Source organism: Oncorhynchus keta, chromosome 28 (genome assembly GCF_023373465.1).
Source record: "Oncorhynchus keta strain PuntledgeMale-10-30-2019 chromosome 28, Oket_V2, whole genome shotgun sequence".
NCBI lineage: Eukaryota > Metazoa > Chordata > Actinopteri > Salmoniformes > Salmonidae > Oncorhynchus > Oncorhynchus keta.
Genome location: NC_068448.1, coordinates 71,068,465 through 71,086,376, shown reverse-complemented (window position 1 = coordinate 71,086,376; position 17,912 = coordinate 71,068,465). Strand labels below are relative to the sequence as shown.

The 17,912-nt window shown below is 44.3% G+C and overlaps 1 protein-coding gene across 3 annotated transcripts in view; it reads right to left on the bottom strand.

Annotated features, from left to right (window-relative positions):
• Positions 1–17,912, bottom strand: part of LOC118361769 (sodium channel protein type 4 subunit alpha-like) — a 202,105-nt gene that overhangs the window by 80,311 nt on the left and 103,882 nt on the right. For all 3 annotated transcript variants that reach the window (XM_052483777.1, XM_052483775.1, XM_052483776.1), the window contains 2 exons: positions 3,614–3,787; positions 2,319–2,675 (listed from right to left, as the gene is read on the bottom strand). In XM_052483777.1, the coding sequence (XP_052339737.1) occupies positions 2,319–2,675; positions 3,614–3,787 (531 nt within the window). The remainder of the gene's footprint in view (positions 1–2,318; positions 2,676–3,613; positions 3,788–17,912) is intronic.

Here is a 17,912-nt window from a genome sequence, read left to right as displayed (position 1 = left end):
GAGAGAAAAAGAGGTAGAGAAGGAGGGAGGAGGAGGGAGAGAGAGAAAGGAGGTAGAGAAGGAGGGAGGAGGGAGAGAGAGAAAAAGAGGTAGAGAAGGAGGGAGGAGGAGGGAGAGAGAAAAAGAGGTAGAGAAGGAGGGAGGAGGAGGGAGAGAGAAAAAGAGGTAGAGAAGGAGGGAGGAGGAGGGAGAGAGAGAAAAAGAGGTAGAGAAGGAGGGAGGAGGGAGAGAGAGAAAAAGAGGTAGAGAAGGAGGGAGGAGGAGGGAGAGAGAGAAAAAGAGGTAGAGAAGGAGGGAGGAGGAGGGAGAGAGAGAAAAAGAGGTAGAGAAGGAGGGAGGAGGGAGAGAGAGAAAGGAGGTAGAGAAGGAGGGAGGGGGAAGGAGAGAGAGAAGAGGAGGTGGGGGAGGAGGAGGGAGGAGGGAGAGAGATGAGGAGGTGGATAAGGAAGGAGGAGGGAAAGAAAGAAGAGGGGAGGGAGAAGGAAAGAGAGAAAAGAGGAGGTAGAGAAGGAGGAGGGAGAAAGAGAAGAGGAGGTGGGGAAGGAGGAGGGAAGGGGGAGGAGAGACGGAAGAGGCCGAGAAGAGGATGAGGGTGGCGGAGGAGGGGGGCAGAAGGCGAGAGTGAAGAGGATGAGGGTGGTGGAGGAGGGGGGCAGAAGGGGAGAGAAGAGGATGAGGGTGGCGGGGGAGGGGGGCAGAAGCGAGGAGGAGAGGAGGAGAGGAGGGGTCCTCTAACACAAGTGCGTAAGCAAATGACAGGCGCTGACTTGACTAAGGGACTGGGGGCGACCCCGCAGAGAAAGATAATATTAGCAGATACATTTGTCTGGGTAATTGTGGCTTCGTTGCTCGGCTGCCCTGCGGATGGAAACAGTAGTGGAGTATGTAGTGAAAGAGGCGACCACTGAGGGCAGAGAGGACACTGTAAATAGAGAGTTGTACTGGGAAGATAGAGTACCACTCCATACAGTAGAGAGCCTTGACTCATTTAGTCCCTAATTAAGTGGCTCAATGGGTTGGGGTAGGGTAGGGCAGTGGCAAGGATGTAGGTTCACTTCCTGCATGGTAATCATGAGACATTTTGTATTTATACAACCCCAACACATACAGTAGGAGTCTTATACACAAACCCTCAGTGTGGCATTGGGCTGCCCAACGATGCCATTGTAAACTTCAGCACCTGTCTACATGTCAGTTAGTGAGGAAACCCCTCACCGATGACAGCCTTAAGGACATGGAATTAGGTCTGCCAGGACAAAGTGTGTGTGTGTGTTTGTGAGTGACAGAGAGAGAGAGAGACAGACAGCAGAAATACAGTCAAGGAGGTCAGCCTTGTAAGTGTGCAGATATCCCCAGGATCTAACAAAACTGCTGAAGTCAGCCTTGTAAGTGTGCAGATATCCCCAGGATCTAACAAAACTGCTGAAGTCAGCGCTACAGTCAGTAACACTGCATAGGCTTCTGTGACAAATTGTATCTAGACCTACTGAGGCTCAGGAAGGACCCTGTTACTTCCTTTATCACTGTTAGTTTCCCCAACTGAACCCCCTGACCTTTAAAGGGGTGTCTTTTAATTACTATACATGTGGAGCAGGACTGTAAAACGAAGCAGTCACAATAACAGAATCCTGTGACATCTCAACATTTCATCCCTCTGTGTTCCTTTGCCAAGGCTAACAAGGCTAACAAGGCTAGCCACTGCCAGGCATGCGTCTTTGTGAAACTGAATCAGGCCCCATATCGGGAACATGTGAGCTTTGTGGGGAAGGGAGAGGGAGGGGGATCATTTTATTGCAACACTCCCGTCCACCGACCCCTGTAGCTCTGGACACAGTAGTGGGCGGTGGGGAGTTCGACGATGGCCACCATCAGGGTCGTGTTGTCATACCACTACCAAAACAGTTCACAACCCCCTGTACACCCCTCCCACCCTGCCAAAAGCTCCAAACATGGCAGGTAGAGAGACATTGGTAGGAGGGGAATAAAGTGGATGGGCAGAAATCTAGTTGAGGCACTCACCCCCTCACTCACACAAGCACACAAACAAACACCCCATGTTTTTTGATGACACTGAGTAATGTCAAACTTGGGTATAAGCCCTGAAATTACACATACTCTAGACGTTTCATAAACAACACAGCAAAACTAAATCAGTAAAAACAATGTGTCCAATGTTTTCCTTTAAACTCGAACATGCTACTAAATTACATACTATTTATAACCCACCCTAGCCAAAGAGACTGAGTGACTTAGTTTGACTTAGACAGACTTTATAACCCACCCTAGCCAAAGAGACTGAGTGACTTAGTTTGACTCACCACTAGGTTCCCGATCACCATGACGAGCATGAAGACCAGGATGCAGAGAGGTTGCCCGGCCACCTCCATACAATCCCACATGGTCTCGATCCACTCGCCGCACAGCACCCTGAATACGATGAGGAACGAGTGGAAGAAGTCCTTCATGTGCCAGCGCGGCAGCGTACAGTCCTTGGAGATCTTACACACACAGTCCTGGTAGTTCTTGCCGAACAGCTGCATGCCCACTACGGCAAAGATGAAGACTATGATGGCTAGGACCAGGGTTAGGTTTCCCAGGGCGCCCACCGAGTTGCCGATGATCTTGATGAGTGTGTTGAGGGTGGGCCACGACTTGGCCAACTTGAACACCCTCAGCTGTGGGAGGGGAGATAGTGAGACCAGCTGTTTGTTAGTTGTCTGAGAAATTAATTTAGAAATTAATGTTAACTAGAAGTTGAATCGAGATTTAGAGACAAATTATATTTTCTTTATCCTATTCTCATGTTCGCGTTTAAACTTTCAGTAAAATGTTTATTAGTCACATTTCACTTTTTTGTGTAATTTTAACCCCCCTTTCGTGATTACAATTGTCTCATCGCTCGCTGCAACTCCCCAACGGGCTCTGGAGAGGCAAAGGTCAAGTGCTGCAAATCATGACCAGCTAAACCGCGCTTTTTAACACATGCTTGTATAACCCGGATGACAGCTGCACCAATGTGTCGGAGGAAACACAATTCAACTGATGACCGAAGTCAGCCTGCAGGCACCCGGCCCGCCACAAGGAGTCACTAGAGCACGATGAGCTTAGTAAAGCCCCGCTGGCCAAACCCTCCCCTAACCCAGATAACGCTGGGCCAATTTTGCGCTGCCCTATGGGACTCCCGGTCACTGCCAGTAATGACCAAACCCCAAACACCAAGCTGTAGTGACACCACAACACTGTGATGCAGTGCCTTAGACCGCTGCACCATTCGGGAGACCCACATTTCACATTTCTAAATAAAGAAGTGGCTACTGACTACAATTCAAATCATTCTGTCAATGGGATATGGTAGTAAAATGGCGTTACATAACTCAGGCTGGTTTAGTAACAGTTGAGAAGGACTTGCCAATGGTCTCACAGTTAGGGGGACTTACAGTTCGCATACATGTACAGTACCATTGGGTGAGAGACCTAACCAGTCACACTGTCAAACAGTGCAGGCTTTAACACACCCATTCCAGACAACCATCACCTACAAACACACAGAGAGACAGACAGCACACAGAGACACAGATAGGCCAGAGGGGTGACATGTTAAATGGTTAAATACCAGTCTGAAGGACCGGAGAACGGACAGTCCTTCCACGTCGGACAGGCCCAGCTCCATGAGGCTGAGGCACACGATGATGCTGTCAAAGATGTTCCAACCTTGTTGGAAATAGTAGTATGGATCCAGAGCGATGATCTTTAAAACCATCTCAGCGGTGAAGATCCCGGAGAATACCTTGGAAACACAGACACACAGAGACACAAACAGAGAGGGAGAGTTTAGCCTGGGGGTAGGAAACTTCAGAGCAGGTTAGAGTCAGAATCAGGCCTCCCTTGAACATGAAGCACTGCAGTAGAACACTGGTGGCTGTCGCTTTGCCTGATTGTCTCCCAATCTACTGATCTTATCCATCTGGAACCATCTGGAAGTCAGGGCTGTACTTGGAAGACTAATGGGAGCTGATGAGAAATGTTTTTAAATAAGATCTAAAGTATTGCCCAAAACAATCCTCCTAGATTTCTTTTTTTTTTTTTTTTGCCAATGCCTACCCATACAAGCACAGCAGCTCTACCTGCATCGTTGACAAGTGCACTGCACTCCACAAAAGGTCATTTACGCTTGATCCGACATCCGCAGCGTTTAGTGTGAATGTGATCTCAGCGAACGTCAGGGAAATTACCAGTACAATGCACCTTTGATTAAATCCCTGTCTTGCTGTTTTCTTCATTGGAGCGTCTGGAACTGCGACATCAAACTGCACAGTTAATGCAACGTCAATAATAAAACTGAGTCCTCAGACTGGGAGCTTTCCTGTATATTGAATTAAGACTCACAGCCTTTACTGCACACAGTGAGCTGGCTCCTGTGTCCACCTAATCTCCTTAAGGGGAAATCTGCTTATGATATCAGTTTTCAGATGCTGTTTTAGGAGCATCCTCATCTCTTTCATGTTAGCCACCATCGTTGTTTTTTCTTCCTTTGGCTGGACCGCTATGGAGATAGGTATTGCCTCTTGCTCTGTGTTTGTGTTGTAAAAGCTAACGCAGCTGACAGGTCTGCAGTATAGGTGTGTGTGTGTGTGTGTGTGTGTGTACGTGTATTTGTGCTTTGCTTCTGTGATCTCTGTGTGTTTTCGTCTTGCAGCTCTCTGCTAGTTGTTCCTTGCAGACGTGCTCCTCGATGTGACACTGAGTACGTGACACATGGGAGGAAGGCGAGGGTGGAGGGGGTAGCGGGTGGACAAGGTGAAATCGTCATAGGGCACGTCTGGGTAGCCTTGAAAGGATCTGATCTGGAATCTGTTTAGACTAGCTGGTTATGTCCACACACAAACACAAACTCACACACACACAGTGAGTGGCTTAGTGAGCAGTTTGGTGTGATTACAGCTGGGATATTGACTGGCACTGAAGCCCCCACTTTCAGTCGCCTGGAGGGGCCCAATGTCTCTGTGTGTGTGTGTGTGTGTGTGTGTGTGTGTGTGTGTGTGTGTGTGTGTGTGTGTGTGTGTGTGTGTGTGTGTGTGTGTGTGTGTGTGTGTGTGTGTGTGTGTGTGTGTGTGTGTGTGTGTGTGTATCCATTCTCATTTACATGGGGCTCATTAAGCTCGGTACACAGCTCGTTATCAATGACAAGGTACTTCACAATCATACTGTTATTACGCTGTCAGGACCCGAGGATGAGACAGGGCGTTTATTATGATTGGGCGGAGGAGTATCCTGCGAGCGATGATGCTGCCGCTGCATCTCACAGAGATCAGTGCCAACATGAAGCCAGGAAGACGTCCAACACGACATGGCAGAAAAGGACAGCACATGGACATGTAGCCTACTATATGAATTGATTGAGTTTGTGGCGCACACTTTATTCTGATAGTCCCATATAGATGATCTACAGATGGCCATATAATCAACAAATGACTGAATATGTTGATAAACAACCGCTTGCTAAGGTTACGGCTAGGATTAGGGTTAGAATAAATGTTAGGTTTAGGTTTGGTTTATGGTTAGGGTAAGGGTTAGTGTTAAATTTAGTTGATAGTTCATTGAAATTTTGTTGACACTTATTGAACATCTACTGAACATGTACAAACCATATAAAGAAAGTGTTATCAGTTTGTGTGCTGTACTGTATTGGTTTGGGGCAGATATGGTGCAGGAGACAATAACTTCATGTCTTTAGGATGAAGTTGATGTCGCCTAGTGTGATGCTCAAATTACTGTGAGTTAATAATAACGCTTTGCTTTGGGTGAATGACTTTCCACTACTGGAAATGCGCACACCAGAAATGTGTTGAAAAATTAATTTACTTTGTTGCAATGTTATTAAAACGCAGTTTCATCAAGTCTGTACTTCAAATTAGCATCTCTGTAATTCGAAAACAGATAATGAGTATTTACATTTTTTTAATTTAACCTTTATTTAACTAGGCAAGTGAGTTAACTTATTTGCAATAACAGTCTACCAAAAGGCAAAAGGCCTCGTGCGGGAACAGAGGCTGGGATTTAAAATACAAAATAAATGAAATAAAGATATAGGACAAAACACACATTATGACAGGAGAGACAACAAAACACTATATAAAGAGACATCACAACACTGCATAAAGAGAGACATAAGACAACAACATAGCATGGCAGCAACACATAACAACACAGCATGGTAGCAACACAACATGACAACAACATAGTAGCAACACGATATGGCAGCAGCACAGCCTGGTAGCAGCACAAAACATGGTACAAACATTATTGGGCACAGACAACAGCACAAAGGGCAAGAAGGTAGAGACAACAATACATCACGCAAAGCAGCCACAACTGTCAGTAAGAGTGTCCATGATTGAGTCTTTGAATTAAGAGATTGAGATAAAACTGTCCAGTTTGAGTGTTTGTTGCAGCTCGTTCCAGTTGCAAGCTGCAGTGAACTGAAAAGACGAGCGACCCAGGGATGTGTGTGCTTTGGGGACGTTTAACAGAATGTGACTGGCAGAACGGGTGTTGTACGTGGAGGATGAGGGCTGCAGTAGATATCTCAGATAGGGGGGAGTGAGGCCTAAGAGGCTTTTATAAATAAGCATCAACCAGTGGGTCTTGCGACGGGTATACAGAGTAGGCCACGGCACTAACACTGTTTGTTCAACTAATCTCATATGTTAATTCAAATATTATTTGGGCATATTAACAAAAATAGTCTGCACAACAATGTTTTCAACTCAGGTATTTGATACATATGACTACATTATACATATTAATTTATACAGTAATTATTATTCAACATGTCCTCATCTGGGATTTGAACTCACAACCTTTTGGTTGATGGCATTCTGATCTTCCTGCTACTGTATGCCACCATGTCTGTGTCAATTATCCGTTCATCTCACTATTCTCTCATTATTAATTTCATTGATTTATTTCAGAAATGTTGGGGTTTTATGTATAGTTGTCTAATGTTGGTGGGGCATATTAACCTGTTTAACCTGTTTAAATGTTAACCTGTTTAAATTACTCCTTAATCACAATAATTGCAACTATTGCATGTCACATGTCACCACAGCCTTATTTAGTGAAAATGCCCAAATAATAATTTATAGTTGAATGAACATATGAGACAAGTGGAACAAAAACATAATTTTAAGTTGACTGAATTTTGCAAGTTTGGGAAAAGCTTTAATTGAAAAGTTGACAAAAAAAAAAAAAGCAGTGGAACCAGTTACTTAATAATAATTAGTTTAAACAACTACAATGTTTTTATAGTGAATGTTGTGTTACAAATGGTACTCTATTCCCTACATAGTGCACTACTTTTGACCAGGGACAATAGGACTCTGGTCAAAAGTAGTCCACTATATTGGGAGTAGAGTGTCATTTGGGACACAACCCAAAGGCATGAAGGTTAATTACTTCTGTCAGGCCATAGCAGCAGTAATGAGTAAGTGTTTAGGATGCCCAGGCAGACATGGTAATTGAATAATACTGACGTGTTGGTCTGAGCATGTCACGGCATCGTGACCACACAATTCATATCTCCTGTGATAAGAGTACAGCTGGAATCGTTAACTGGTGGAACTGCCAAGTCCGTTTGGGACATTACAAAAACAAAGAAATTACTGCAAATAAACTAACACCGTTTTTTGTGGACATCATTGCCAGTGGTGATCCGTCATTCAGGGCAGAGGGGTTGGTAATGTTCTCTAGTTGCGTCGTGATTGGCTCAGTGTCTTGTCACTCTAGGGGACACTACATCACTGCCAAATCTAAGGGTAGAGCTAAAAAATGTAAGCCCATTAGGTGCTGCCATAGAGTTACATTAGAAGTGCCCATCCAAGAAGGCTCAAGGTCATTGGCCACAAATAAAATGATGTCAAATGATGTTATATCTACAGTAGCTTTGATTGGACTGATACTTTCAAAATCTTAGCTAGCAAGCTAGCAGTCATCATCATGACCCATGTCGACAATCAACTAGCAAATCCTTTTTAATCCTTGTCATATGAATATAAATAATGAATAGAAATTATAGACAAAACTTATCGGTGCTCATCGGCCATTGGACATAAACATTACACAACAAGTTGGAAATTGCAAATTCAACAATCAGTGGTTTTGAAGGAATCAGTGGCTAACTGCAAGCATCGCAAAACAATCACTAGCTTGCTATTCAGTGGAGTGGCTGTGTGGTCCCAAGTATGGATTTGAGGGTCTCATTTCCAAGCTTAAAAAGATAAACAATCAACATTGGCCCTGCTGTCATTCTAGTATGACTTCTGCCATGCTCAAAACAACTGGAAACTCAGGACTGGGAAATCTGACTTCAGTGAGTTTAAGACAACTGGGAACTCAGAAAAAAATAACTCTGACTGGGAAAATACATTTTGATTGGTCATCCAACTCAGAATTGCAAGTCTGGAACTCGGGCCCCAGTTGCCTTGAAAGCACCATAAATCCAGATAATGCCAGACTTTGATGACAGAGTTTAATGACACAATTTGCCCACGAAGGACCGTCGCACCACCTTCCTGTTCAAGTGAGCACAACAAGGTGAGTCCAAAAATGTCTTGTAGGCTGCTGCATAAATGAGATAATATGTATACTGTAGCTAAGACTAATACTAAGTGTATGTTGTGTAGTAAGTTGTTAGTAGCCCATATGCCTCACCCTAATCATTTGGTCCCCTCTTAATTTCACCTACTGTTCTGACTTGGTGGTGCACATGTAGCCTATGGCCTGTTTTAGAGAAATGTCATCATCAAATACAGTAAGAGCATTCATTGTCTGCTTATATGCCCCCTTTATTTATCCTAGGGTTCTGACTTGGTGTACAGGGAGAATACTGTAAGAACGGCCCATGTTCTGAATTCTGTCGCTGTGCATTTCAAATGTGCTGAACAAATAGTTATATTGACTACGCACGTCCTAGCTCATTGTCTTAATCAAAATGACGGATTGCCTCTTATCCGCTCGTCGTCCCCTTATGCCATAGTTTGTACATCTCAATTGTCAGTAGAAACCACATTTGTTGAAGCAAGTCAGACGTATCAGCTATGTTTTTATCAAAGGCAGAAAAAAAAGCTAAATTAACTGTTTCGCTGCAAGACAAGGCTCCGCTGACAGCCAGGTGTAGCAGTGGTAAGGTGTTGGGACTGCTGTTTGTGGGCACCGTTAAAGTGCAATTAATGTATTGTTTAGTGTTTTGTTGTGTTGTGTTGTGTAGGGGCTTTGCTGGCATGCATCTAAAAAAAATATTGCAGTACCTTGATGTACATTTACTGTACTTTACCTTGATGTACATTTACTGTACTTTACCTTGATGTACATTTACTGTACTTTACCTTGATGTACATTTACTGTACTTTACCTTGATGTACATTTACTGTACTTTACCTTGATGTACATTTACTGTACTTTACCTTGATGTACATTTACTGTACTTTACCTTGATGTACATTTACTGTACTTTACCTTGATGTACATTTACTGTACTTTACCTTGATGTACATTTACTGTACTTTACCTTGATGTACATTTACTGTACTTTACCTTGATGTACATTTACTGTACTTTACCTTGATGTACATTTACTGTACTTTACCTTGATGTACATTTACTGTACTTTACCTTGATGTACATTTACTGTACTTTACCTTGATGTACATTTACTGTACTTTGTTTTGCACGCATTACTGTCCTCTGTTTCCACCTCCATAACATCAACAAAACAATAACAAAAATAGCAAGGCACTGTTTTCTCCAATGTGGATTGGATCTTTAGGAAAGTGTGCAGGTTGTGTGTGAAGTCTACCCTCTTAAGGACACTGAGACAAGCAACGTTATACTGAATAGGTCAAGTGAAGCACTGAAATGGCACCCTATTCCCTAGAGCAGAAGTGCTCTACTGTAGACCAACTCTGGCAAAAAAAACATACACTATATAGGGAATAGGGTGCCTTGAGGCGGCAGGTAGCTTAGTGGCTAAGAGTTGGGCCAGTAACCGAAAGGTTGCTGATTCAAATCCCCAAGCTGACGAAGTGAAAAATCTGTTGATTTGCCCTTGAGCAAGGCACTTAATCCCAAATGCACCTGCAAGTCACTCTGGATACAAGCTGAAAGAATAGGATGCCATTTCAGATGCAACCATTCTGTTTTGTGCGGAAAACCTAATACAAAAATATGTTTAGTGTTTTAGTGTTGTGCGCGTGGGCGTGTTGAATATCCCACAACGTTGAACCAAATTAACTTGGTTTCCAGGCTAAATGGGAATATTAAAATGATATATTCAATCAGATGAATCTACTAAAAGACTGAAAGGACACACCTGTGTGTTGCCTATCTGAAAACGCCTATCTGCTGAATCCTTACTGAAAAAAAAACACATTAATGTCACATGATCACATGTGAAGTGTTCCAAAAACATGTTTTTAATCATGTGTTTTATCTGTAAGAGATTACTCATCTAACCGCTGCCTCAGACAACCTGTCTGTCACTCTCCCACCCCAAACAACTCACTGTCCTCTTACAGAGATACAGATGTACGGTTATGTTGCCAGCGACCAACACACTCATGTGTCTATCTAATAGCCCGGAGGTGTTGTCCATACGTCTGTCCAGCTGTGTCTGTGTGACTGAGGGGTAGCTGAAGGGCACAGGAGGACAGCTGGATGGGTATTGCTGTGTAAACTAGGGCCTGTGCTGTGCTGGCTGTGGCTGTGGTAGTAACAGCAAAGAGTCCTGGCTCAGCATATATGAAGATATACAAGCATGCATACATAAACACACACACGTGTATACAGCCACACACACACACGTGTATACACACTCGTATACACACACACGTGTGTATACAGACACACACACACACACACGTATACAGAGACACACACACACACACACACACGTGTATACACACTCGTATACACACACACACACACACACACACACACACACACACACACACACACACACACACACACACACACACACACACACACACACACACACACACACGTGTGTGTATACAGAGACACACACACACGTGTATACACACTCGTATACACACACACACACACACACGTGTGTATACAGACACAGACACACACACACACACGTATACAGACACAGACACACACACACACGTGTATACACACTCGTATACACACACACACACACACACACACACACACACACACACACACACACACACACACACACACACACACACGTGTGTATACAGAGACACACACACACGTGTATACACACTCGTATACACACACACACACACCCACACACAGCAGAGTGAGGCTCATGCGAGCGGAAGGGCGGTGGGCGTGGGCTCAACGGGGAAGGGGGCAGAGAGGAGATGTCATGTGACAAGCACTCTCTGTGAAGCACGTCAACAAGGTTTCGCTCCCACGGTTAACACAATCCACGTGACTACGCACGCCCAACTGGCCTCGGGTGAACAGTCCACACATAACGTATACAAACACACACACATACGTGTGCAGATGGAAACATTTCCATGCACAACCATGCACGAACACACACACACACGTATACACACACAAACATACACACATACACATTTGGGTTTGGCAGAATTACCGCCATAACGGTAACATCAAAAGGTTACATAATGAAACAATATTTCTGCAGTCCAAGTGGTTGGAGTGGTCCTTGGGTACTTATAGAACAATTATGTCAGATCAGTTGTGTTTTGTGATCCCATGAAGGACAGTATAATAACATAACTGTATATCTGAACGTGTATTTTTCCCAGTAATCATATTCACATCCAAATGTTGGTGAACTGTGGCCTGATTCTAGAGAGAGGCAGGATTAGCCCCTCAATTATTTGTTTGAATTACAGTATGTACTTTTAGTTTCTACCTTTTTTTTGTCATTACTGTAATTCCGTAATTTACTACAGACTATTAAAGCAAACTGCTAATTTTCATTTACCTTAAAGAATTGGTATGTTCTAAAAATGTTAATAAATCATGTGAAAGAATGTCACTTTTTTCTTTGAAGAAAATATTACTTTGTATGAAGTCACTGAAATTGTTCAAACTGTAAAGATGAAAAGTTTGTATTTTCTGTATTGGTGTTTGATGCTAGTGTTTTTACTCTCCGTGTGTTCTGAGTGACAGTGTGTGTTATCTCAGTGAGGGTTGTGCATAGTGTTTGGCTGCACTGAGCGTGTTTTGAGCCATGTTTTAATAGTTGTGTTGCTTGGAATGAGTTTTGCAGGTGATGTGAACTGTTTAGTTCAGGTGACTGTTGGTAGTGCAGACTGTAGTTAAAGTTTTGCACATGTGATTCCAGTTGTGCCCACTGTCGTTTAGCAATCGAAAAAAACTGTAATGATAGCCAAAAACACGACACAAGCATGCACATAACACTTAGAGAGAGAGCCAATATCTCTCCACAATAATAGGGATGAGAGAAAAATTCCTCTTCAAACAAATCTCCACGTACAGAGACAAAAAAGTGTTTAATGTGTGATGCTGCATCTAGCAAACTGGCAGTTATCCAATACAGTCACCACCCCACGACAGTTCAGACTCTATGTATCCAATACAGTCACCACCCCACGACAGTTCAGACTCTCTATGTATCCAACACAGTCACCACCCCACAACAGTTCAGACTCTCTATATATCAAACACAGTCACCACCCCACGACAGTTCAGACTCTATGTATCAAACACAGTCACCACCCCACGACAGTTCAGACTCTATGTATCAAACACAGTCACCACCCCACGACAGTTCAGACTCTATGTATCCAATACAGTCACCACCCCATGACAGTTCAGACTCTATGTATCAAACACAGTCACCACCCCACGACAGTTCAGACTCTATGTATCAAACACAGTCACCACCCCACGACAGTTCAGACTCTATGTATCAAACACAGTCACCACCCCACGACAGTTCAGACTCTATGTATCCAACACAGTCACCACCCCACGACAGTTCAGACTCTCTATGTATCAAACACAGTCACCACCCCACGACAGTTCAGACTCTATATATCAAACACAGTCACCACCCCACGACAGTTCAGACTCTATGTATCAAACACAGTCACCACCCCACGACAGTTCAGACTCTCTATGTATTCAACACAGTCACCACCCCACAACAGTTCAGACTCTCTATGTATCCAACACAGTCACCACCCCACGACAGTTCAGACTCTATGTATCAAACACAGTCACCACCCCACAACAGTTCAGACTCTATGTATCAAACACAGTCACCACCCCACGACAGTTCAGACTCTCTATGTATTCAACACAGTCACCACCCCACAACAGTTCAGACTCTCTATGTATCCAACACAGTCACCACCCCACGACAGTTCAGACTCTATGTATCAAACACAGTCACCACCCCACGACAGTTCAGACTCTATGTATCAAACACAGTCACCACCCCACGACAGTTCAGACTCTCTATGTATCCAACACAGTCACCACCCCACGACAGTTCAGACTCTATGTATCAAACACAGTCACCACCCCACAACAGTTCAGACTCTATGTATCAAACACAGTCACCACCCCACGACAGTTCAGACTCTCTATGTATCCAACACAGTCACCACCCCACGACAGTTCAGACTCTCTATGTATCCAACACAGTCACCACCCCACGACAGTTCAGACTCTATGTATCAAACACAGTCACCACCCCACGACAGTTCAGACTCTCTATGTATCCAACACAGTCACCACCCCACGACAGTTCAGACTCTATGTATCAAACACAGTCACCACCCCACGACAGTTCAGACTCTCTATGTATCCAACACAGTCACCACCCCACAACAGTTCAGACTCTATGTATCAAACACAGTCACCACCCCACAACAGTTCAGACTCTCTATGTATCAAACACAGTCACCACCCCACAACAGTTCAGACTCTATGTATCAAACACAGTCACCACCCCACGACAGTTCAGACTCTCTATGTATCCAACACAGTCACCACCCCACGACAGTTCAGACTCTATGTATCAAACACAGTCACCACCCCACGACAGTTCAGACTCTCTATGTATCCAACACAGTCACCACCCCACGACAGTTCAGACTCTATGTATCAAACACAGTCACCACCCCACGACAGTTCAGACTCTATGTATCAAACACAGTCACCACCCCACGACAGTTCAGACTCTCTATGTATTCAACACAGTCACCACCCCACAACAGTTCAGACTCTCTATGTATCCAACACAGTCACCACCCCACGACAGTTCAGACTCTATGTATCAAACACAGTCACCACCCCACGACAGTTCAGACTCTCTATGTATCCAACACAGTCACCACCCCACGACAGTTCAGACTCTATGTATCAAACACAGTCACCACCCCACAACAGTTCAGACTCTATGTATCAAACACAGTCACCACCCCACGACAGTTCAGACTCTCTATGTATCCAACACAGTCACCACCCCACGACAGTTCAGACTCTCTATGTATCCAACACAGTCACCACCCCACGACAGTTCAGACTCTATGTATCAAACACAGTCACCACCCCACGACAGTTCAGACTCTATGTATCAAACACAGTCACCACCCCACAACAGTTCAGACTCTATGTATCAAACACAGTCACCACCCCACAACAGTTCAGACTCTATGTATCCAACACAGTCACCACCCCACGACAGTTCAGACTCTCTATGTATCCAACACAGTCACCACCCCACGACAGTTCAGACTCTATGTATCAAACACAGTCACCACCCCACGACAGTTCAAACTCTATGTATCAAACACAGTCACCACCCCACAACAGTTCAGACTCTATGTATCAAACACAGTCACCACCCCACAACAGTTCAGACTCTATGTATCAAACACAGTCACCACCCCACAACAGTTCAGACTCTATGTATCCAACACAGTCACCACCCCACGACAGTTCAGACTCTCTATGTATCCAACACAGTCACCACCCCACGACAGTTCAGACTCTATGTATCCAACACAGTCACCACCCCACAACAGTTCAGACTCTATGTATCAAACACAGTCACCACCCCACAACAGTTCAGACTCTATGTATCCAACACAGTCACCACCCCACGACAGTTCAGACTCTCTATGTATCCAACACAGTCACCACCCCACGACAATTCAGACTCTATGTATCAAACACAGTCACCACCCCACGACAGTTCAGACTCTATGTATCAAACACAGTCACCACCCCACGACAGTTCAGACTCTATGTATCAAACACAGTCACCACCCCACAACAGTTCAGACTCTATGTATCAAACACAGTCACCACCCCACAACAGTTCAGACTCTATGTATCCAACACAGTCACCACCCCACGACAGTTCAGACTCTCTATGTATCCAACACAGTCACCACCCCACGACAGTTCAGACTCTCTATGTATCCAACACAGTCACCACCCCACGACAGTTCAGACTCTATGTATCCAACACAGTCACCACCCCACAACAGTTCAGACTCTATGTATCCAACACAGTCACCACCCCACGACAGTTCAGACTCTCTATGTATCCAACACAGTCACCACCCCACGACAGTTCAGACTCTCTATGTATCAAACACAGTCACCACAAACCAGTCACAACAGTTCAGACTCTATGTATCAAACACAGTCACCACCCCACGACAGTTCAGACTCTCTATGTATCAAACACAGTCACCACCCCACGACAGTTCAGACTCTCTATGTATCCAACACAGTCACCACCCCACAACAGTTCAGACTCTATGTATCAAACACAGTCACCACCCCACGACAGTTCAGACTCTCTATGTATCAAACACAGTCACCACCCCACAACAGTTCAGACTCTATGTATCAAACACAGTCACCACCCCACGATAGTTCACTCTCTATGTATCAAACACAGTCACCACCCCACAACAGTTCAGACTCTATGTATCAAACACAGTCACCACCCCACAACAGTTCAGACTCTCTATGTATCCAACACAGTCACCACCCCACGACAGTTCAGACTCTATGTATCAAACACAGTCACCACCCCACAACAGTTCAGACTCTCTATGTATCAAACACAGTCACCACCCCACAACAGTTCAGACTCTATGTATCAAACACAGTCACCACCCCACGACAGTTCAGACTCTCTATGTATCAAACACAGTCACCACCCCACAATAGTTCAGACTCTATGTATCAAACACAGTCACCACCCCACAATAGTTCAGACTCTATGTATCAAACACAGTCACCACCCCACAACAGTTCAGACTCTATGTATCCAACACAGTCACCACCCCACGACAGTTCAGACTCTCTATGTATCAAACACAGTCACCACCCCACAACAGTTCAGACTCTATGTATCAAACACAGTCACCACCCCACAACAGTTCAGACTCTCTGTATCAAACACAGTCACCACCCCACAACAGTTCAGACTCTCTATGTATCCAACACAGTCACCACCCCACCACAGTTCAGACTCTCTATGTATCCAACACAGTCACCACCCCACGACAGTTCAGACTCTATATATCAAACACAGTCACCACCCCACAACAGTTCAGACTCTCTATGTATCAAACACAGTCACCACCCCACGACAGTTCAGACTCTATATATCAAACACAGTCACCACCCCACAACAGTTCAGACTCTCTATGTATCCAACACAGTCACCACCCCACAACAGTTCAGACTCTCTATGTATCCAACACAGTCACCACCCCACCACAGTTCAGACTCTCTATGTATCCAACACAGTCACCACCCCACGACAGTTCAGACGTTTGACACCAAGGCGATAATGACTTGCTGAAAGATGGGAAAGACCAGAGGGGGATGTCATAACAAATATAGTTGAAGTCGGAATTTTACATACACTTAGGTTGGAGTCATTAAAACTCGTTAAACCACTCCACAAATTTCTTGTTAACAAACTATAGTTTTGGCAAGACGGTTAGGACATCGACTTTGTGCATGACACAAGTACATTTTCCAACAGTTGTTTACAGACAGATTATTTCACTTATTTCCACTGTATCACAATTCCAGTGGGTCAGAAGTTTACATACACTAAGTTGACTGTGCCTTTTAACAGCTTGGAAAATTCCAGAAAATGATGTCATGGCTTTAGAAGCTTCTGATAGGCTAATTTACATCATTTGAGTCAATTGAAGGTGTACTTATGGATGTATTTCAAGGCCTACCTTCAAACTCACTGCCTCTTTGCTTGACATCATGGGAAAATCAAAAGAAATCAGCCAAGACTGATTTGTAGACCTCCAAAATTGTAGACGTCCACAAGTCTGGTTCATCCTTGGGAGCAATTTCCAAACACCTGAAGGTACCATGTTTATCTGTACAAACAATAGTACGCAAGAATAAACCCCATGGGATCGCGCAGCCATAATGCCGCTCAGGAAGGAGACACGTTCCGTTTCCTAGAGATGAACGTACTTGTGAAAAGTGCAAATCAATCCCAGAACAACAGCAAAGGACCTTCTGAAGATGTTGGAGGAAACAGATACAAAAGTATCTATATTCACAGTAAAACGAGTCCTATATCGACATAACCTGAAAGGCCGCTCAGCAAGGAAGAAGCCACTGCTCCAAAACCTCCATCAAAAGCCAGCCTACGGTTTGCAACTGCACATGGGGACAAAGATCGTACTTTTTGGAGAAATGTCCTCTGGTCTGATGAAACAAAAATATAACTGTTTGGCCATAATGACCATCGTTATGTTTGGAGGAAAAAGTGGCCATCACAAAGCCCTGACCTCGATCCCATATTAAATTTGTGGGCAGAACAAGAGCAAGGAGGCCAAAGAGGCCTACAAACC